We start from the raw sequence: 23,441 nt of genomic DNA, 5'->3' as shown, positions 1-23,441 counted from the left end.
TGATTCCTCCCTCCCACCCCTTAAAAATCGTATTTTTGTGTTCCTCACATAATAGTCTCAAGCCTTTTGAGGCTGATTCCTCCCTCCCACCCCTTAAAAATCGTATTTTTGTGTTCCTCACATAATAGTCTCAAGCCTTTTGAGGCTGATTCCTCCCTCCCACCTCTTATTTCCCACCCCAAAGGCAAGGCAGTTTAAAAACTATGAAATCACAACCTCTGAGGATGCCTGCCATAGATGTGGGCTAAAAGTCAGGAGAGGAATACCAAATGTGCGATTCACAGTTGACCACGCTGGGAAATAATATCGAGGATAGCTTTGACAGCGTGGTGAGGGAAAATTAGAACCAGACATCCTGCGGAGTAAGGTTGAATGGGCCTATTTTTGGATGTATGGTATATTATTCCGTGGTAATATAGACTGCTGGTGTTAAACATAATAATAATTTTCAAAAACAGATTTGTATGAAAAATATCAGCCCCTCATGCCCAATGGAACAGCTGATGTTGAATCCAGAATTCACTCCATTACCTTCCATTGTCTGCTTCATTTTGATCTTTTCTTCCGAAATGTCATTGGTTTCAATCATCTGCAATACATGCAATAGATACGATTATATCTTGATATGGTCACGGCGAATAACAACAACAGCAGCAACAACAACAACAACAACAATAATAGCATGGGGAATGCCCAGAATGACCGTAGCAGCATACAGTCAACAGACATTATAGTCATTTTCAGAGGAGGGATTTGTATAAGGTTCACGACAGCTTCTAACTGGAATATATGCAAATGTAACAATTAGTCATGGGCTCAATACTTGTCCCATTCGTTTATTTTACTCTCTTTATTATAATTATTACATTTATTATTTTTCTCTATTATTACTGTTATGATGACATTTCCGTTATTTTACTCTATTATTATTATTGTTATTATATTTATTATTTTACTCTATTGTTGTTATTATTATTATTATTATTATTATTACATTTACATTGACAGGTGGTAATTTTGTGAAGCGCCAATTGTTTTCAAGTACAGGCCAAGGTCTTGAGGCACTGCACCCAGTGTGCCGATCACCACTGACACCACCTTTACTGGCTTATGTTATTATTATTATTATTATTATTATTATGCCATTATTGTTATTATTATGTTTATTTATCTGAAAAGGGTGGCCTTTTGCAGCCGACAGGTGATTTTGTCAGCACCTATTGTTTTCAATACAGGCCAAGGTCTTGAGGCACTGCACCCAGTGCGCCGATCACCACTGGGACCACTTTTATTGGCTTATGCCATTATTATTATTATTACTATTATTATGCCATTATTATTATCATTATTATGTTTATTTGAGTAGGGTGGCTTTTTGCAGCTGACAGGTGATTTTGTCAGAGCCGATTGTTTTCAAGTACAGGCCAAGGTCTTGAGGCACTGCACCCAGTGTGCTGATCACCACTGAGACCACCTTTATTGGCTTATGCTATTATTATTATTATTATTATTATTATTATTATTATTATTATTCTGCCATTATTATTAATATTATCATTATTATGTTTATTTATCTGAGTAGGGTGGCCTTTTGCAGCTGACAGGTGATCATTTTGTCAGCGCTGTTTTTAAGTGCAGACCAAGGTTTTGAAGCACTGCACCCAGTGTGCCGATCACCACTGGGACCACTTTTATTGGCTTATGCCATTACTACTACTATTACTACTACTACTATTATTATTATTATTATTATTATGTTTATTTATCTGAGTAGGGTAGCCTTTTGCAGCCGACAGGTGGTCATTTTGTCAACGCCAATTGTTTTCAAGTACAGGCCAAGGTCTTGAGGCACTTCACCCATTGTGCCAATCACCACTGGGACCACTTTTACTGGCTTATGCCATTATTATTATTATTATCATTATTATGTTTATTTATCTGAATAGGGTGGCCTTTTGCAGCTGTCAGGTGGTCATTTTGTCAGCGCTGATTGTTTTTAAGTGCAGGCCAAGGTCTTGAGGCACTGCGCCCAGTGTGCCAATCACCACTGGGACCACCTTGACTGGCTTGTGCCATTATTATTATTATGCCATTATTATTATTATTATTATTATTATTATTATTATTATTATTATCATCATCATCATGATTATGTTTATTTATCTGAATAGGGTGGCCTTTTGCAGCTGTCAGGTGGTCATTTTGTCAGCGCTGATTGTTTTTAAGTGCAGGCCACGGTCTTGAGGCACTGCACCCAGTGTGCCCATCATCAGTAGCACCATCTTGAGTGGCTTGTACCATAGTCTTTGTGTCTTTGCAGTTATTATTATTATTATTATATTTATTTATATCCCACTTTTTCTCTTCACAAAGGAGACTCAAAGCGGCTTACATTAAAAGAATTGCAGTTGTGCCATTATTATGATTATGATGATTATTATTATTATATTTATTTATATCCCGCTTTTTCTCTCCACAAAGGAGACTCAAAGCGCCTTACATTAAAAGCATTGCAATACAATTTAAAAATAATATACAACTATTCAAACAGAATGAAATATCTTGAGTATTCAAAGCAATGCAAAGCCATACGTTGGCGTGTTGGGAAGGGTGGAGTGGCTCGGTGGACTGCAGCTTGTTCTCCAAGACCAGGACCTTTTCCTGCAGGCGTTGGATCTCTTGCTTGCTCTGGGCCTCGGCCTTCTGCAGCGTCTCGTAGTCCAGCCTCTTCTTCTCCGCCAGAGAGATCTGCTCTTTCAAGAAAGCGATGGCTTGGGCCTGGTCTTTGTAGTCGCTGTGCAGCTTCTCCGCCTCGCGGGCGCGGACCTCGCTGTCCCGGTTCTTCTCCTTCAGCTCCTGGATTTCAAGCAAGTACTGATTGGTCTTGCTTTCCAGTTGCGCCTTCCAGTTGTTGTTGCTTTCTTCCCACGCGTCCTTGGCCTCCTGCAGCTTCAGCTTCAGGCCCTCCTTCTCCTTCACGTGGACGGCCATCTCAATGTCATGCTTGGCCTTGAGGTTCTCCAGCTCCAGCTGGTGCTCCAGCTTGACGCTCTCCATGACGGCCTTCAGCTCCACGATCTCCTTGTGCTGGGAATCTGGACCGGTGCTCAAGGTGGCCTTGAGGTCCTCGAGCGACTTCTGATGGTCAGACGCCAACGTGTCCAGCTTCGACTTCCAGTTGTCCATCAGGCCCATGTTCTCGTTGGTGGCCTGCTGGACCTTCTGCTTGAGGTCCGCAATCTCTTGGGCGTATTTCTCATTGTGAGCTTTCAAGCGCTCCGCCTCCTGCTGGTGCTTCTTCAGGGCCCTCTCGTACGTCTCCTTCAGCTGGACGCTCTCCTTCTGGTGCTCCTTGCTGGCCGAAAGCAGCTGATCCCGCAGGCGGAGGGCTTCCGTTTGCAGGCCAAAGCTGTGGTCCGGAGAATCGGCTTGGCTGGAGGCCTTCAAGCACTGCCTCAGCTCCTCCACCTCCGTCCGCGTGAAGGACAGCTCTTCCTCGAGTTGAAGGATTCTGGACTTCTCTGCAACCGTGGTCAGCTAAAATGCACACACACACACATACACAAACGTATATAGGCACAAAGTCAGCTCTTGCATCTCCATATTTCATTTAGCTATTCTTTCAGACAACCTGTAGCATTCCAGATGTTGCTCCATGACCAATCCCAACTTTCCTGGCAACTGACCCAACTGCAGGCTAGGATCTAATGACATCTGGAGGACATGCAGTTGGGGGAAGCTACACTACGACTTGAGCTGCAAAGTTATTTGATGCTAATCAAGGCGATCGATTACAGCATTCACACTTGAAAGAGTTCTTACTCCCACCCTGGACCTTCCACAGATTATTAACCCCACTTGCCTAGTTTCCCACCCCTTAAAAACTGGTATTTTTGTGTTCCTCACATAATAGTCTCAAGCCTTTTGAGGCTGATTCCTCCTTCCCACCCCTTAAAATCGTATTTTTGTGTTCCTCACATAATAGTCTCAAGCCTTTTGAGGCTGATTCCTCCCTCCCACTCCTCAAAATTGTATTTTTGTGTTCCTCACATAATAGTCTCAAGCCTTTTGAGGCTGATTCCTCTCTCCCACTCCTTAAAAATTTTATTTTTGTGTTCCTCACATAATAGTCTCAAGCCTTTTGAGGCTGATTCCTCCATCCCACCTGTTTAAAAATTGTATTTTTGTGTTCCTTACATAATAGTCTCAAGCCTTTTGAGGCTGATTTCTCCCTCCCACCCCTTAAAAAATCGTATTTTTGTGTTCCTCACATAATAGTCTCAAGCCTTTTGAGGCTGATTCCTCCTTCCCACCCCTTAAAAATTGTATTTTTGTGTTCCTCACATAATACTCTCAAGCCTTTTGAGGCTGATTCCTCCCTCCCACCCCTTAAAAATCATATTTTGTGTTCCTCACATAATAGTCTCAAGCCTTTTGAGGCTGATTCCTCCCTCCCACTCCTCAAAATTGTATTTTTGTGTTCCTCACATAATAGTCTCAAGCCTTTTGAGGCTGATTCCTCCCTCCCACTCCTTAAAATCGTATTTTTGTGTTCCTCACATAATAGTCTCAAGCCTTTTGAGGCTGATTCCTTCCTCCCACTCCTTAAAATCGTATTTTTGTGTTCCTCACATAATAGTCTCAAGCCTTTTGAGGCTGATTCCTCACTCCCATCCCTTATTTCCCACCCCAAAGGCAAGGCAGTTTAAAAACTATGAAATCACAACCTCTGAGGATGCCTGCCATAGATGTAGGCTAAAAGTCAGGAGAGAATGCTTCTGGAACATGGCCAGACAGCTTGGAAAACTCACAGCGACCCAGTGATTCCAGCCATGAAAGCCTTCATCAGACAACACACTGACTTATACTATTTCCACTCCAGAAGTGTTATTGAAAACAACCCCTCTTCCCTCTCGTCCCAGGCAGGACAATCGTCAACACAATGGCTTGCCAAGGTGGCTAGCCGCACACACAACAGGGTCACGAGTTAGCCATGATGGATTAAAGATTGGTTATAGCAGATGGCAGATGGCAAAATTATTGCTCCCGTTCAAATGGCGTCATGTTGCATGAGAAGCTGGAGAGCAGAAACCAAAGGAGAACATTGCTCTGTTGACGGAAGAGAAGATTGCAAGGAAATTTCCAGAAGGCAGAGAGAAAATTGCAAAGTAAATATGTCAAAATGAAAGAATGAAAGCTCAGAAAGAGATAGTGCGGGAAAGAGAGCAAGATTTTAGAAGCCAAGGGTTGGTTGGGGTCAAAGAGATGCGGCGGGCAAGCGATCTGACCCAACACAGGCAGCTGGCTGGAAATGGAGCACGGCAGGATGGAACGGAGCAGCGGTCGTAGGGTGGGAGGGGAAAGCAGGTTAGTTGGGGGGCGGCTGGGATTACCCTCGTCTCCTCCATCTCTTTGAGAAGCTTTTCGGCCTGTGTCTTCTCAAACAGGAGGCTCTGCTCGAGCTCCCGTATTCGGGCATGCTCCAGCTGCGTCTGAGTCTGGCCGCGCGTCGGGAAGAAAAGAAGGAGAGGAAAAGAAGGAGAAAAGAATAGAGAAATGGGAGAGAGTAGATACAGAAAAGAGAAGGAACCAGAGGAAGCCACAGTGTTGTTCCCGCACTCCCCCACTTTTGGGTGACAAAACTGGTATTTTTGTGTTTCTCACAAAATAGTCGCAGAGCTTTTAGAGGCTGATTCCTCCCTCTCACCCCTTAAAAACTGGTATTTTTGTGTTTTTCACATAATAGTCGCAGAGCTTTTTGAGGCTGATTCCTCCCTCTCACCCCTTAAAAACTGGTATTTTTGTGTCCCTCACATAATAGTCGCAGATCTTTTTGAGGCCGATTCCTCCTTCTCACCCCTTAAAAACTGGTATTTTTGTGTTTTTCACATAATAGTCTCAGAAAGCCTTTTAGGGCTGATTCCTCCCGCCCACTCCTTAAAAACTGGTATTTTTTGTGTTTTTCACATAATAGTCGCAGATCTTTTTGAGGCTGATTCCTCCCTCTCACCCCTTAAAAACTGGTATTTTTGTGTTTCTCACATAATAGTCGCAGATCTTTTTGAGGCTGATTCCTCCCGCCCACTCCTTAAAAACTGGTATTTTTGTGTTCCTCACATAATAGTCGCAGATCTTTTTGAGGCTGATTCCTCCCTCTCACCCCTTAAAAACTGGTATTTTTGTGTTTCTCACATAATAGTCTCAGAAAGCCTTTTAGGGCTGATTCCTCCCGCCCACCCTGTCTAGAAAATATACTCCTCAGGGGTCTTAGTTCCATGTGAACAGGCATATGATTCACCAATTTGTGAGATTCCACAGGCACCATGATGGAGAAATATAAATTTACCTCCAAGTCTCCCTTCGTAATGGACTCCTCCTCGACCCGGAACTGCAAATCTTCGACTTTCCTGCAGAGAAAAGCAAACCACGTTTAATTTATGTGGCAAAATCAGGATTCAGCCATTCTTATGCCAGTTATGTAAAGAGATAAACAATACCAACTTCTGTATTATTTGTCTCAAAGTTTGAACAAAATCCTGCAGCAGGTTCACTGATGTATAAATACCCATTGCTGTAAGTAGTTGTTCAAGCTCATTCAAGTTATTCAAGCCCATTGTTTCCTGCACTGTGCTAGTAATATAATACATTAGCCATGCCCTGCCACGCGTTGCTGTGGCCCAGTCTAGTGATTCTCATGTTATCCTCTATTACAGTGTTTCTCAACCTGGAGGTCGGGACCCTGGGGGGGGGGGGGGGTTGTCATGAGGGGGTGTCAGAAGGGTTACTAAAGACAACAGTATTTTCTGTTGGTCATGGGTGTTCTGTGTGGGAAGTCTGGCCCAATTGTATCCTTGCTGGGGTTCAAAATGCTCTTTGATTGTAGGTGAACTATAAATCCCAGTAACTCCCAAATGTCAAGGTCTATTTCCCCCCAACTCCATCTGTGTTTATATTTGGGCATATGGAGCATTCGTGCCAAGTTTGGTCTAGATCTTTCATTGTTTGAGTCCACAGTGCTCTCTGGATTTAGGTGAACTACAACTCCAAAACTCAAGGTCAATGCCCACCAAATGCTTTCAGTATTTTCTGTTGGTCATGGGAGTTCTGTGTGCCAAGTTTGGTTTAATTCCATTGTTGGTGGAGTTCAGAATGCTCTTTGATTGCAGTTGAACTATAAATCCCAGCAGCTACAACTCCCAAATGACAAAATCACAATTTTTTGAGTGATGGTCACTCCTTGTGTTGTGAGACTTTTGCTGCCAAATTTGGTGTGATTTTGTTCATTGGTTCTTTTGTTTTTAAGGTACACATTATGCACAGAGAATTTATATATATATAGATTGTATATACATACAATATTGCTATTATAATTTAATACAATTATATATATATATATATATATATATATATATATATACACACACACATATATACACACACACACACATAAATACACACACACACACATATATATATACTAATAGTATAATGATATAGTACAGTACAGTAATCTATAATACAATATAATATTGTGTTATGGTAATAATATAATATAATGGAATATATTGTATGTCAATATATTTATAATATTATAATTTAATACAATTTAATAATATATTATAATTATATATCTTACATTACATGTAATAGTGCTTATGATATTACAATATAATGGTATAGTACAATATATTTATTTATTTACTTCATTTATATACTTTTCTCAGCCCTAGGGCGACTCAATAATAATACAATATATTGTATGTCTGTGTGTGTATGTGTGTGTGTGTGTGTGTGTGTGTGTGTATATATATATATAATTGTAAGCTGCTCTGAGCCCCCTTTGAGATGAGAAGGGAGGAATATAAATGCCATAAATAAAATAAAATAAATAAATAACAACACCAGAGGCACTGCATGTGGTCAAAGGAAATAGATTATAATGTTTATGGTTATTCCCAATTGGCTTCTGACATGATAAACAAATACCTTTTCTCCTCTTCTAACTGGTTGAGCATCTCCACTTTTTCCTTCTGGGCTCCTTCCAGGACTGTCCGCGCCCTTTGCAGATTTCCTTCTGCTTCAGAGATATACTAGAGAGGAAGGGAACAAGGTCTTGGCTAGATCATATACGCACTTGCGCATCGTTCAGTGTTACGGCTTATATATGACAGGGTGGGACTGGGTGGCCCTTGGGAGTCGATGTTTCTATGATTTTGGGGTAAGAAACCCTACCTGCTCGTGCTGGGCCTTCAGGATGGCAATCTCCTTCTCCACCTCGCAGATGCGGCTGGTGGCTTTGGCCACCTCGGCTCTCTCCAGGTCCCGCTCGGCCAGGAGCTGCTCGATGTGCTGCTGCTTCTCCTTGAGGGCCTCCTGCAGCGCCGTCGTGCCGGAGATCTTCCGGGCGTAGCGAGAAGAGGTCTCCGTCAACTGTGGAGAGAACACAACCACGCAATCTGCAGCTGCAGTGGAGAAACTACCCTCCCGGAGGGTCTTCCCGATATTCAAGGTGACACCTAAATCTCAGGAAGACTGTGCTATGTTCAAATTCTCAAATCGCATACTGTATATATCGATCTTCCTTCACTCAGCCTTCCTTATGGTCCAGATCTCACATCCATAGGTTACCACAGGGAATACCATTGCTTTAACTAAAGTTGCTCTTGACACACACACACACACACAAAAGCACACACACACACACACACAAACAACTCACACTGAGGCTTCTCTTAGACTGAGGTCTCTCTCAGACTGAAGCCTCTTCATAGTGAGGGCAACGAACTCTGAGGCCTACCTCACACCGAGGCCTACTAACACTAAGATTTATCTCACACTGAGGCCTCTCTCAGACTGACGGCATACTGACAGCAACTAACACTGAGGCTTACTAAGCTACAGGCACACCTGAGGCTTGCCTCACACTGAGGCCTCTCTCAGGCTGAAGCCTCTTCATACTGACGGCAACTAACACTGAGGCGTACTAAGCTACAGGCACACCTAAGGTTTACCTCACACTGAGGCCTCTCTCAGACTGAAGCCTCTTTATACTGAGGGGAACTCTGAGGCCTACTTCATACTGAGGCCTACTAACACTGAGGTTTACCTCACACTGAGGCCTCTCTCAGACTGAAGCCTCTTCATGCTGATGGCAACTAACACTGAGGCATACAAAGCCACAGGCACACCTGAGGCTTACCTCACACTGACGCCTCTCTCAGGCTGAAGCCTCTTCATCCTAACACAAGTAACACTGAGGCGTACTAAGCTACAGGCACACCTCACACTGAGGCCTCTCTCAGACTGAAGCCTCTTCATACTGATGGCAACTAACACAGAGGCATACTAAGCTACAGGCACACCTGAGGCTTACCTTACACTGAGGTCTCTCTCAGGCTGAAGCCTCTTCATACTGATGGCAACTAACACTGAGGCATACTAAGCTGCAGGCACACCTGAGGTTTATGTCACACTGAGGCCTCTCTCAGACTGAAGCCTCTTCATACTAACGGCAACTAACACTGAAGTGTACTAAGCTACAGGCACACCTGAGGTTTACATCACACTGAGGCCTCTCTCAGGCTGAAGCCTCTTCATACTGACGCAACTAATACTGAGGCGTACGAAGCTACAGGCACACCTGAGGCTTACCTCTCTCAGACTGAAGCCTCTTCATACTGAGGGCAACTGAGGCGTACTAAGCTACAGGCACACCTGAGGTTTACCTCACACTGAGGCCTCTCTTAGACTGAAGCCTCCAGTACATCCTCAGCAACCATTACTCTCTGCTCTTGCTCTGGGGATAGGTTCCTTACCAGTCCGCTTCGGCTGGGTCTTCCCCCCACAGAGGAGGCCACAGAGCTGACGGAGCTGATGGAGGAGCTGCTTGGGCTGTGGGTCAAGGCCGAGACCCCCATGGCCATCCGCTTGCTCTTCTTGGCCTTGGCTGGGCTGGTGGAAGGGAAGCCGATCCGGATCACCTTGTGGATAGGAGCAAAGAGGCCAAACTTGGGAGGGCACTGGAAATACCTGAAGGCAAAAGGCAGACAGATATGACGTTTCAGCTCCTTCCTAGCACAAAACACAATGCTACCCTCCACTCTTCTCCCAGGCATCTTTTAGGTCTCCCTTAATGCCTCCTCTTCCGAGATGACAACGCAAGATGCCTTCTTAGTGGTGGCACCTAAAAAGTGGCACTCCCTTCCAGAGTCTACTTGGCCCCATCACTGCTTAGCTTTAGGATTCAAGCACAAAATAATGAGGACATACCACTATATGTCCCCTTGGGGATCATCTAGTAGTCCAATCCCCTGTCCTAAATATAATCAAAACCCTTATGACAGACAGCCATCCAGACTCGGCTTCAAAACCTCCAAAGAAGACGACTCCATCATGCTCAGATCTGTCTTTCCCTCATCTGAATACCCTTCTAATGGTAAAGTATTTTGCCAACCCCAAAAATGGGAGTGCGACTATTATGTGGTGAAACTATTATGCAAGGAAATTTATTATTTATTATTTATTTACAGCATTTATATACCACTTTTCTCACACTTCACTTGTGTGGGGAGGTGAGGGGAGGGGGAGAGATGCAGGATCCCTACAGAAATAGGCAAGGTAGGTAAAAGGCAAAGGTTTTCCCCAGACATTAAGTCCAGCCGTGTCCGACTCTGGGAGTTGGAAATGGGCTCATCTCCATTTCTAAGCTGAAGAACAGGCGTTGTCCTTAGACACCTCCAAGGTCATGACTGCAAGGAGCGCCGTTACCTTCCCGCTGGAGAGGTACCTACTGTCCACTCACATCTGCATGTTTTTGAACTGCTAGGTTGGCAGGAGCTGGGGCTAACTGCAGGAGCTCACCCTGCTCCCCAGATTCGAACCTGCAACCTTTCAGTCAGCAAGTTCAGCAGCTCAGAGGTTTAAACCACTGCACCACCGGGGGCTAAAATATTATTACTGATATTAATATTAAAATATTAATAAATATTATTAGTATGTTTATTATTATATATTATTAGATTTATCTAATTTCAACAGCTCAGCGTTTTAAACCACTGCACCACCAGGAGCTCCAATATTATTATTGACATTAATATTAAAATATTAATAAATATTAGTATTTTATTATTATATTACTATATATTAGATTTATTATCTAATTTATTAGTAAGTTCAGCAGCTCAGCGGTTTAAACCACTGCACCAAGGGGGCTCAGAAATAGGCAAACTGTGCAAACCGTGCATTATAAAAATGCTAATATCTTTACGCCTCTCTAGGAATCTCTAGGTCCTCCCAAGTGACCATCCACTGGCTCTTGTGGCATTTTTGTGGTCCAAAGGCCTTCCTCCCAGCCAGGAGTTGTTTCCTACCTGGTTCCGGCCACGGCACCATCATTCTTGCCCAGGGGTTCGTCCAGCTCCACCCCACACCACTCCCCTTTGGCAAAATCCGTCTCCCCCACATAGCGCACAACGCCCGTCTTCGTTCCGCCAACCTGTTGCAAGGACAAAAATAAAGACGGCCTTTTTTCAGGGCAAGTAAAATCAAGATACAAATATCTGCAATCCATATGTTGAGGGTCACAAGATTCCTGCCAAAACAATCCCTGAACATTGGCCAAAACATGGGGTGGATTCGCTACCCAACTGCCAGCCACAGTACTTTGGTTTAAACGGGTTCGAGTAAGCTTCCGACCATTTGTCTAGCTTGCTGTCGACCTTTGCAGCCCGAAAGACAGTTGCATCTGTCAAGTAGGAAATTTAGGAGGCTAAATAATAATAATAATAATAATAATTATTATTATTATTATTATTATTATTATTGTTGTTGTTGTTATTTAGAAGGTTAATTAATAATAATAATAATAATAATAATAATCTATATAAATACAAATGTAATGTTCGTTTGTGGGATTAACATAACTCAAAAACCACTGGACGAATTGACACGAAATTTGGACACAACACACCTAACACACCTAACAGTCCAACGAGTGTCCATCACACATAAATACACACACACACACAAAACCCAGCAGACCAGACTTAAAACCCCCCAAAATACACCATATATACATATACACATACACTGATATACATATGCACATGCACACATTCATACACACACAGGGATATATATGCACAAACACAAATACACACATACATATACACACATACATATACATACACATATACATAGCCACATACATACATACATATATACACACAAATATGTATATAGACAAGAACATACATATACACAATATGCATGTACACATATAAATACACATATATACACACCTATACACACATAGCCACAATATGCATGTACACATATAAATACACAAATATATACACACATATCCACAATATGCATGTACACATATAAACACACAAATACTCAAATATATACACACACACATATACACCCATATATATATATATATATATATATATATATATATACACCCACACACACATGCAAACACACATATATACACAAATGTACACATACATACACACATATATACACACACAAAACACGTACACATAGTGGGCCACAGCAACGCGTGGCAGGGGATGGCTAGTAATAATAATAATTATTATTATTATATTTATTTATTTATTTACATTATTTATATCCTGTCCATATCAGCCCGAAGGCAACTCAGGGCAGTAATAATAATAATTATAATAATAATTTATTTATTTATTTACTTTACTTTACTTGTATACCGCAGTTTCTCAGCCTGTAGGCGACTCAACGCGGTTCACAACAACAGCAATAATGCCTAGAGCGTAACTCTGGAGAGTTCCAGTTGCATCATGCATGCCAGAGATGAGATAAGCACATGTTCTCTTCCAACAATGTATGTTACTCATGTATTATAGTGTAAATAGCAATCAATCTTTAAGTGCCGCTCCGGGCTTTGGAGTGGACTGAAGGTAGCACGCTTCATTTATTTCCTTTTGTGCTTCCGAGCACATGCTCCGAGGTCAATACACTTACATAAAAGATTGGCAACGGGATTCCAAGAGACTTACGAGGACGCGGTCTCCGAGCCTGAAGTCTTTGTCGCCCTTCTTCACGGACCCGCTGTCCGAGAGGTTGGATCCGGACTCGTTCCCGGTCTTCATGGTGCTGTTGAGGACGCTCTCCCGCAAGGGGATGACGCGAGTGGATAGTGGTGGGGTGGAGGTGCCCGAGTGCAGGGACAGGTTCTGCGCTGTCAGGGACTCCACTGAATGGGCGTCACTCCCGGAACCCTCTGTGGTGGGCTGGCGGGTCAGCTTGGAAGGCCGGGTGAAGATTCCCTGGAGCTGCGGGCACTCGAAGTAGCGCACCCCGCCTACGGAGCCATCGTTCTTCCCGACCGGGTCGTCCAGAACAACCCCTGCCCACTGTCCCGGTGCAAACTGAGTCTCTCCCAAATACTGGATCACGCCTGGCTTGACTCCATTGACCCACACACGTTCTCCCACCACAAAATCCCCCAGGAAGTCATCTCCCACTTCAGCAACTTTCGACCCAGGCGGCTTCTCGGTGGTGGCTGCAGAAGACGTAGAGCCTTGTTTGTGTAGTGGTGACCCTGTGGGGAGAAAAACACAAAGGTTGTGTGTATATACACATTATATTTGTATATATAAATGATCAGCCAGAAGGGATAGAGAGGTTCATCTATGCTGACGATCGTGCCATCACCGTCCATATTGAAAAACCGCTAGTCTGTGAAAAGCGAAGTAGCGAGGGACAATTTATTTATTTATTTATTTACCACGAAACAGCGAGTCCGCGAAAAGCGAAGTAGCGAGGGACTATTTCTTTATTTATTAAAAACCTAGATGTTCGAACAGGCATTTGGTTAATCGGTGCAATGAATGTGATGATTACAGGAATGGTAATATGGACGACGAAACTGGATCACGATTTTAGTCATGAGATGCATTGGGTTGTTATTGTTGTGTCAATATTGTGTATTATGCTTTTATGGTTTTAAAGTGTTGACTGTTGTACCTTTGTTGTAAACCATGTTGTCGCCTGTTAGGCTGAGAAACTGCGGTATACAAGTAAAGTAAATAAATAAATAAATAAATATTTATTTGAAACATTTTGACCCTGCTCTTCTCACCCCCGCAAGGGGACTCAGAGCGGCTAACAATGGCAACGATTCAATGCCGCAATAATTACAATTATACAAGATCAAAACATACAATACAATAAATTAAAACAACATTTGTTAAACAACCTTTTGTGTGTGTGTGTTCCATTACAACAATCATATGGTCTGATTCAATGTTCAAAAGCCGTTAAAAGTATTATTATTATTATTATTATTATGTGCATGCATTTATTATTATTATGATGTGCATGCATTTTGGCTTTTTAAGACAACTGTGTGTTTGCATATATATGTGTATGTCTGGTTTTGTGCATGCATTGTAACTGTTGTTTTTTGGCTTTTTCAGTCCCCTTTGCTGTGTTTTTCAGTGTTTTTATGAGTGATGGTCACTCATTGGCCTGATAGGTGTCTTGTGTCCAAATTTGGTGTCCATTCGTCCAGTGGTTTTTGAGTTATGTTCATCCCACAAATGAACATTGCATTTTTATTTATATAGACTAGCCGTCCCGTCACACATTGCTGTGGCCCAGTCTGTGTATATGTGTTTTGTGTGTGTATATATGTGTATATGTATGTTTACGTTTATATATGTGGTTTTGCGCATGCGTTGTAATGGTTTTTTAAAAATTTTGGGGCTTTTTATGTCTCTTCCGCTGTGTTTTTCATTGTTTTTATGAGTGATGGTCATTCATTGGCCTGAGAGGTATATTGTGTCCAAATTTGGTGTCCATTCGTCCAGTGTTTTTTGAGTTATGTTAATCCCACAAACAAACATTACATCTTTATTTATATAGACTAGTGGATCCCATACACATCAAAGGCAGGAATAAGTGCCAGCAAAGATGTTTGTCTATATACGTTTTGAAGCAATACACCTTCAACAAAGTCAACCTTGTTTTCTCAACCCAAAGGAAGGAAGATTATTATTATTATTACTATTATTATTATTTATACCCTGCTTTTTCTCTCCACTGGACGAGTCAAAGCTAGGTTTCTATTATTATTATTATTATTATTATTATTATTATTACTACTACTACTACTACTACTACTACTACTACTACTGTGTTTTTCTCTCCCTCAGGAGACTCAAAGTGACAATGTATCTAAAATTAGTATTAGAATATATGTTATTCTAATTACCAAGAGTGGTCCACGCTCTTGTTACATCCCGAATAGATTACTGCAATGCACTCTACGTGGGGTTGCCTTTGAAGACTGTTCGGAAACTTCAGTTAGTCCAGCAGGCGGCAGCCAGATTACTCACCGGAGTGTCATACAAGGAGCATACCACCCCTCTGTTATGTCAGCTCCACTGGCTGCCAATCCAGTTCCGAGCACAATTCAAAGTGCTGGTTTTGACCTACAAAACCCTATATGGTTCCGGCCCAGCGTACCTGTCCGAACGCATCTCCCTCTACGTCCCACCTCGGAGTTTGAGATCTTCTGAGGAGGCCCTGCTCTCGACCCCACCTCTATAACAAGTGAGATTGGTCGGGACGAGGAGCAGGGCCTTCTCGGTGGTGGCCCCTCATCTGTGGAATTCACTCCCTGGGGAAATTAGGTCATCGACATCCCTCCTCTCTTTCAGAAGGAAATTAAAAACATGGTTATGGGACCAGGCTTTCGGGCAATCTGGCGGTTAGATAAGGGACAATGATGACCAGAATCGAGAGTACTTGACAACGGGCTATGAGATGGCGAACGCTGAGCATTAGATTGTTTTTATTGATTTTAATGTATGGACTGACTATCTTAATTGTTACAATTGCTGTTTACATGTTTTATCCATTGTTATGTTTATGTTGGCATCGAATTGTGCCTATTGTAAGCCTCCCTGAGTCCCCCCTCGGGGGTTGAGAAGGGCGGGGTAGAAATGCACGAAATAAATAAATAAATAGGTGTCTTGTGTCCAAATTTGGTGTCGATTCGTCCAGTGGTTTTTGAGTTCTGTTAATCCCACAAACGAACATTACATTTTTATTTATATAAATTTGCTTCAAACAAACACCATAAATAAATAAGTAGCTATGGAAGCAAGGTTGGAAACCTATTTTTAAATATACCCTGTCCTGGCTTTGAATGAACAGGAATGTGCTGCAAATTAGCCGTGTATGCCCCAAACCTTGTTTGCAAGGGTCTCAAAACGAGTAACCAGTGAAAGAAGGAAGAAGAGGAGGCAGACAATGCAAGTGAATGGGAGAGAAACCCAAGACGCAACGGAATAAACTGGTTTTGCATCGTTTCTGAAAGATACTTAGATTTCGATCATAACAGCATGGCGAGAGAGTTTTTTTTTATAGGCTCACACAACACAGCGAAAGAGACCAGAGTGGAGTCAGCAGCTGGTCGCTGCCCATTGACACCCAGCGTCAGCAGTCAATAAAAAAGCTGCAGTTTTGTTTCAAAAATTAGACCAGCCAAAAAAAGAGCCAATTGTGCACGATGCACTTCATGCCCCGGGGATCAACCGCTTCCATTGTACCAAGTGTTTTGTGCTGTTTTGAACTGAGCAGGGAGAGCTAGAGAGAAAAGGGAGGAGGTTCTCAAAAAACCACCGTGGACGACTCTCACAACCACCACGTCAGGCAACACAGAGAAGCCATTGAAATCGACAAGCACAATGTCAATAGGAAGGAGGAAACCATGAAAAGGAACACAATCTGGCAACCAGTATTTTAAAAACAACTTCTAAAATCAGTACAGTAAATAAAGAACAACATTCAAAAACAAGGGAACTCCAGAAAAGAAACAATCAGGGCCAGCTAATCACCTCTAAACAAAGGATTCCCTCCCAGGCAACAATCAGCCAGGCTTTGAAGCTGCAAAGCCATTCAATGCTAATCAAGGAGGCCAATTGAGACATTCACACCTACCTCAAACAGACAAGAGTTCTTTCTCCCACCCTGGACATTATTCCACAGAGGGTACCTCCAGGCAACAAAGGAAGAGACCCTCACTGATTGGCTTTGCAGCTGCAAGGCCATTCAATGCAAATCAAGCTGGCCAATGGCAACATTCACACATGCCTCCAACAGACAAGAGTTCTTTCTCCCACCCTGGACATTACTCCATAGAGGGTACCTCCAGGCAACAAAGGCAGAGACCCTCACTGATTGGCTTTGCAGCTGCAAGGCCATTCAATGCAAATCAAGCTGGCCAATGGCAACATTCACACATGCCTCCAACAGACAAGAGTTCTTCCTCCCACCCTGGACATTATTCCACAGAGGGTACCTCCAGGCCACAAAGGCCGAGACCCTCACTGATTGGCTTTGCAGCTGCAAGGCCATTCAATGCAAATCAAGCTGGCCAATGGCAACATTCACACATGCCTCCAACAAACAAGAGTTCTTCCTCCCACCCTGGACATTATTCCACAGAGGGTACCTCCAGGCCACAAAGGCAGAGACCCTCACTGATTGACTTTGCAGCTGCAAGGCCATTCAATGCAAATCAAGCTGGCCAATGGCAATATTCACACATGCCTCCAACAGACAAGAGTTCTTTCTCCCACCCTGGACATTATTCCATAGAGGGTACCTCCAGGCAAGAAAGGAAGAGACCCTCACTGATTGGCTTTGCAGCTACAAGGCCATTCAATGCAAATCAAGCTGGCCAATGGTGACATTCACACATGCCTCCAACAGACAAGAGTTCTTTCTCCCACCCTGGACATTATTCCATAGAGGGTACCTCCAGGCAAGAAAGGAAGAGACCCTCACTGATTGAATTTGCAGCTGCAAGGCCATTCAATGCAAATCAAGCTGGCCAATGGCAACATTCACACATGCCTCCAGCAGACAAGAGTTATTTCTCCCACTCTGGACATTATTCCATAGAGGGTACCTCCAGGCAAGAAAGGAAGAGACCCTCACTGATTGACTTTGCAGCTGCAAGGCCATTCAATGCAAATCAAGCTGGCCAATGGAGACATTCACACATGCCTCCAACAGACAAGAGTTCTTTCTCCCACCCTGGACATCATTCCATATATATACGCACACACATACACACACACACTAGCCGTCCCCTGCCACGTGTTGCTGTGGCCCAGTCTGTATATATGTGTTTTGTATGTGTGTGAATATGTGTTTATAGGTGTGTATATATTTGTGTATCTGTGTTTATGTGTGTGTGTGTGTGTGTGTGTATTGACATGAAATGTGGACACAATGCACCTAACAGTCTAAGGAGTGTCCATCACCCATAAACACACACACACACAAAACCCCAGCAGAACAGACTTAAAAACCCAAAAAATACACCATATACGTGTACACATGCACACAATCACACACACACACACATATATATATATGCACAAACACACACAAATATACACATATACACATACACATATATACACATATATACATATACAAATGCACACACATATACATATACACATACATACATATACACACAAATATGCATATAGACAAGCACACACATATGCAATATGCATGTACACATATAAACACACAAATACACAAATATATGCACACATATACACACACATACATATACACCCACAAACACACACATATATGCAAACACACATATATACACAAATATATACACATATATACTCACACACATATATACACCCACAAACACACACATATATGCAAACACACATATATACACAAATATATACACATATATACTCACACACATATATACACCCACAAACACACACATATATGCAAACACACATATATACACAAATATATACACATATATACTCACACACATATATACACCCACAAACACACACATATATGCAAACACACATATATACACAAATATATACACATATATACTCACACACATATATACACCCACAAACACACACATATATGCAAACACACATATATACACAAATATATACACACACACATATATACACCCACTAACACAATATATACACACACATACATATACACCCAGAAACACACACATTTATTTATTTATTTATTTACTGCGCTTATATACCGCAATTCTCAGCCCTTCAGGGCGACTCATATATGCAAACACACATATATACACAAATATATACACACATATACACACACACAAAATACATATGCAGACTGAGCCACAGCAATGCGTGGCAGGGGACAGCTGGTATCATATTATTGGTAGTAGTATTATATTGCATTACATCATAATATTATAAATATCATATGTATTTACAATATATTATATTACATTATATTACAATATTAGCATATTATATATATTAATGGACATACAGGACTATTTACTGCAGTGGTTTATGCAGTAAATTCAAGGAACTTTTGTCTCGACCATGACCAAAAGAGAGGGCTCACCTTCCTTTGTGGCCGGGGCAGTTGTGGTCGCAGTGCCGGCCGTCCCTCCCGGCCGCCCCGCAGGGCTGGAGTGTTTCCCAGCCCTTCCGGGGATCTTGAGGCCGCTCGGTTTCAACATCTTGTCCCCTCCGTTGGCGTGGCTCACACCGTGGACTGCCTGTGGTCCTCCAGGAGACGATGTGGGGCCACAGCCTTAGGCATCAACGGGATGGAGCCCGTCATCTAAATCCCGAGACCTAGAGAAATGAAAGAAAACAGAGGCCGCCATTTTTTTTGGTCAATATTTTTGTAATTTAAGTATTTATTTATAAAGACACTTTTTTATTATTTTACAAAATGCATAAGGTTGTGGGTGAACTACAACTCCCATCAGGCCAGGTTCACCCCCTGAAACTCCACCTAGATCAGTGTTTCTCAAACTTCCAAATGCCGCGACCCCTTCATACAGTTCCTCATTAGTGGTGACCCCCAACCATAACATTATTTTCATTCCTATTTCACAACTGTAATTTTGCTCCTGTTATGAATCATAATGTAAATAGCTGATATGCAGGATGTATTTTCATTCACTGGATTGAATTTGGCACAAATACCCAATAAGCCCAAATTTTAATACTGGTGGGGTTTTGGGGGGATTGATCTTGTCATTTGGGAGTTGTAGTTGCTGGGATTTATAGTTCACCTACAATCAAAGAGCATTCTGAACCCCACCAACGATGGAATTGAACCAAACTTCCCACACAGAACTCTGATGAAAGAATCGAACCCATCTTGGCACACAGAACTCCCATGACCAACAGAAAATACTGGAAGGGTTTGGTGGGCATTGACCTTGAGTTTGGGAGTTGTAGTTCACCTATATCCAGAGAGAACTGTGGACTCAGACCATGATGCATCTGGACCAAACTTGGCACGGATATTCCATATGCCCAAATATGAACACAGATGGAGTTTGGGGGAAATAGACCTTGGCATTTGGGAGTTGTAGCTACTGGGATTTATAGTTCACCTACAATCAAAGACCATTCTGAATGAACCCCATGAATGACAGAACTGGGGCAAACTTCCCACACAGAACCCCCGTGACCAACAGAAAATACTTAAGGCCATCCAGTCCAACTCCCTTCATCAGGGCAAGAAAACATAATCAAAGCCCTCCTGACAGAGAGCCATCCAGCAATAGATATAGATATATATGATTCACACACAGAGAGATAAAGTATTATAGATTTGAAAGGGACTCCTAAAGATGGACAATTATATGTTGCATGTTTCAGAGTAGGCAAACCAAACAATCCCTACGTCAACACTGTCAAAGAAACATCAAGAACTACCATTTACCCACAAGCATAAAGACATTCCGTATATTAGAAACCAGCACTTTCTAATCAATTTATTTTCCATATCACCAGACCAGGCCACAGCAACACGTGGCAGGGGACCGCTAGTTAAATTTATAACACATTATAATGGTACTATAACAACATAACAATATATATTATAATATTTTAACACATTGTCATATAGAATATTTATAATACAATATATATTATTTTATATGATATGTATAATACATATAATGTGTTCAGGTGGAATCTCCTTTCTTTTCCTGTAGTTTGAAGCCATTGTTCCATTGAGGAAGAACTACCGAACTGTGAGAGCTGTTCACCAGTGGAACTCTCTGCCAAGGAGTGTGGTGGAGGCTCCTTCTTGGAGGCTTTGAAACTGAGGCTGGGTGGCCATCTGTTGAGGGTGCTTTGAATGTGACTTTCCTGTTCCTTGGTAAGAAAGGGGCTGGACTGGATAGCTCACGAGGTCTCTTCCAACTCTTACTTAGGCGATCCTTCGTTGTCCGAGTAGGATAATCCTCCAGGGTGGGACCGTAGGTGACCGTTGAACCCTATTCTTGACCTGTATGTTCTCCTGCAGTGACGGCATTGGTTTCCAGGTGGAAGGTGGTCCTGGTCGGGGTTGGCTTGATGCGCCTTCCTCTTGGCACGTTTCTCTCTTTCGCCCTCCATTCGTGCCTCTTCAAATTCCGCAGCACTGCTGGTCACAGGGGACCTCCAGCTGGAGCGCTCGAGGGTCAGGGCTTCCCAGTTCTCGGTGTCTATGCCAGAGTTTTTAAAGTTGGCCTTGAGCCCATCTTTCAATCTCTTTTCCTGTCCACCAACATTACGTTTTCCGTTCTTGAGTTCGGAGTAGAGCAACTGCTTTGGGAGACGGTGGTTGGGCATATGGACAACATGGCCAGTCCAGCTGAGTTGATGGTGGAGGGCCATTGCTTCAATACTGGTGGTCTTTGCTTCTTCCAACATGCTGACATTTGTCCGCCTGTCTTCCCAAGAGATTTGCAGGAATTTCCGGAGGCAGCACTGATGGAATTGTTCCAGGAGTTGCATGTGACGTCTGTAGACAGTCCACGTCTTGCAGGTATAGAGCAGGGTTGGGAGGACAATAGCTTTATAAACAAGCACCTTGGTATCCCTAGGGATGTCCCGGTCCTCAAACACTCTCTGCTTCATTTGGAAGAATGCTGCACTCGCAGAGCTCAGGCAGTGTTGTATTTCAGTGTTGATGTTGACTTTGGTGGAGAGGTGGCTGCCAGGGTTGGGAGGACAATTGCTTTATTAACAAGCACTCTGGTATCCCTACAGATGTCCTGGTCCTCAAACACTCTCTGCTTCATTCGGAAGAATGCTGCACTCGCAGAGCTCAGGCAATGTTGTATTTCAGTGTCAATGCTGTTGTCTGTAGACAGTCCATGATTCACAGGCATATATCAGGGTTGGGAAGACAATAGCTTTATAAACAAGCACCTTGGTATCCCTACGGATGTCCCGGTCCCAAACACTCTCTGCTTCATTTGGAAGAATGCTACACTCGCAGAGCTCAGGCGGTGTTGTATTTCGGTGCGATGTTGACTTTTGTGGAGGGGTGGCTGCCACGGTTGGGAAGACAATTGCTTTGTTAACAAGCCCCTTGGTCTCCCTACGGATGTCCTGGTCCTCAAACACTCTCTGCTTCATTCGGAAGAATGCTACACTCGCAGAGTTCAGGTGGTGTTGTATTTCGGTGTTGATGTTGTCTTTGGTGGAGAGGGGGCTGCCAGGGTTGGGAGGACAATCGCTTTATTAACAAGCCCCTTGGTCTCCCTACGGATGTCCCAGTCCTCAAACACTCTCTGCTTCATTCATAGAATCATAGAATCATAGAATCAAAGAGTTGGAAGAGACCTCATGGGCCATCCAGTCCAACCCCCTGCCAAGAAGCAGGAATATTGCATTCAAATCACCCCTGACAGATGGCCATCCAGCCCCTGTTTAAAAGCTTCCAAAGAAGGAGCCTCCACCACACTCCGGGGCAGAGAGTTCCACTGCTGAAGAATGCTGCACTCGCAGAGCTCAGGTGGTGTTGTATTTCGGTGTCGATGTTGATTTTGGTGGAGAGGTGGCTGCCAGGGTTGGGAGGACAATTGCTTTATTAACAAGCCCCTTGGTCTTCCTACGGATGTCCCAGTCCTCAAACACTCTCTGCTTCATTCGGAAGAATGCTGCACTCGTAGAGCTCAGGCGGTGTTGTATTTCGGTGCGATGTTGACTTTTGTGGAGGGGTGGATGCCACGGTTGGGAGGACAATCGCTTTATTAACAAGTCCTTTGGTCTCCCTACGGATGTCCCGGTCCTCAAACACTCTCTACTTCATATGGAAGAATGCTGCACTCACAGAGCTCAGCCGGTGTTGTATTTCCGTGTCAATGTTGATGTCTGTAGACAGTCCATGGCTCACAGGCATATAGGAGGGTTGGGAGGACAATAACTTTATAAACAAGCACCTTGGTATCCCTACGGATGTCCTGGTCCCCAAACACTCTCTGCTTCATTTGGAAGAATGCTACACTCGCAGAGCTCAGGCGGTGTTGTATTTCGGTGCGATGTTGACTTTTGTGGAGGGGTGGCTGCCACGGTTGGGAAGACAATTGCTTT

The 23,441-nt window shown here is 43.1% G+C and overlaps 1 protein-coding gene across 2 annotated transcripts in view; it reads right to left on the bottom strand.

The window, feature by feature from the left end:
- Window positions 1-23,441, bottom strand: part of CLIP2 (CAP-Gly domain containing linker protein 2) — a 45,542-nt gene that overhangs the window by 16,421 nt on the left and 5,680 nt on the right. The window contains exons 2-11 of one of the 2 annotated variants that reach the window (XM_067472161.1): window positions 19,456-19,691; window positions 13,044-13,588; window positions 11,370-11,494; window positions 9,816-10,029; window positions 8,233-8,430; window positions 7,987-8,090; window positions 6,347-6,407; window positions 5,394-5,498; window positions 2,593-3,537; window positions 532-589 (exon numbers count right to left, since the gene is read on the bottom strand). In XM_067472161.1, the coding sequence (XP_067328262.1) occupies window positions 532-589; window positions 2,593-3,537; window positions 5,394-5,498; window positions 6,347-6,407; window positions 7,987-8,090; window positions 8,233-8,430; window positions 9,816-10,029; window positions 11,370-11,494; window positions 13,044-13,588; window positions 19,456-19,573 (2,473 nt within the window). In that variant the 5' untranslated portion in view covers window positions 19,574-19,691. The remainder of the gene's footprint in view (window positions 1-531; window positions 590-2,592; window positions 3,538-5,393; window positions 5,499-6,346; window positions 6,408-7,986; window positions 8,091-8,232; window positions 8,431-9,815; window positions 10,030-11,369; window positions 11,495-13,043; window positions 13,589-19,455; window positions 19,692-23,441) is intronic. The other variant, XM_067472162.1, reaches the window with a different exon arrangement.

Source organism: Anolis sagrei, chromosome 11, assembly GCF_037176765.1.
Source record: "Anolis sagrei isolate rAnoSag1 chromosome 11, rAnoSag1.mat, whole genome shotgun sequence".
Classification (NCBI taxonomy): domain Eukaryota; kingdom Metazoa; phylum Chordata; class Lepidosauria; order Squamata; family Dactyloidae; genus Anolis; species Anolis sagrei.
The sequence above is the reverse complement of the archived record's forward strand: the minus strand, read 5'-3'. Positions and strand labels throughout refer to the sequence as shown.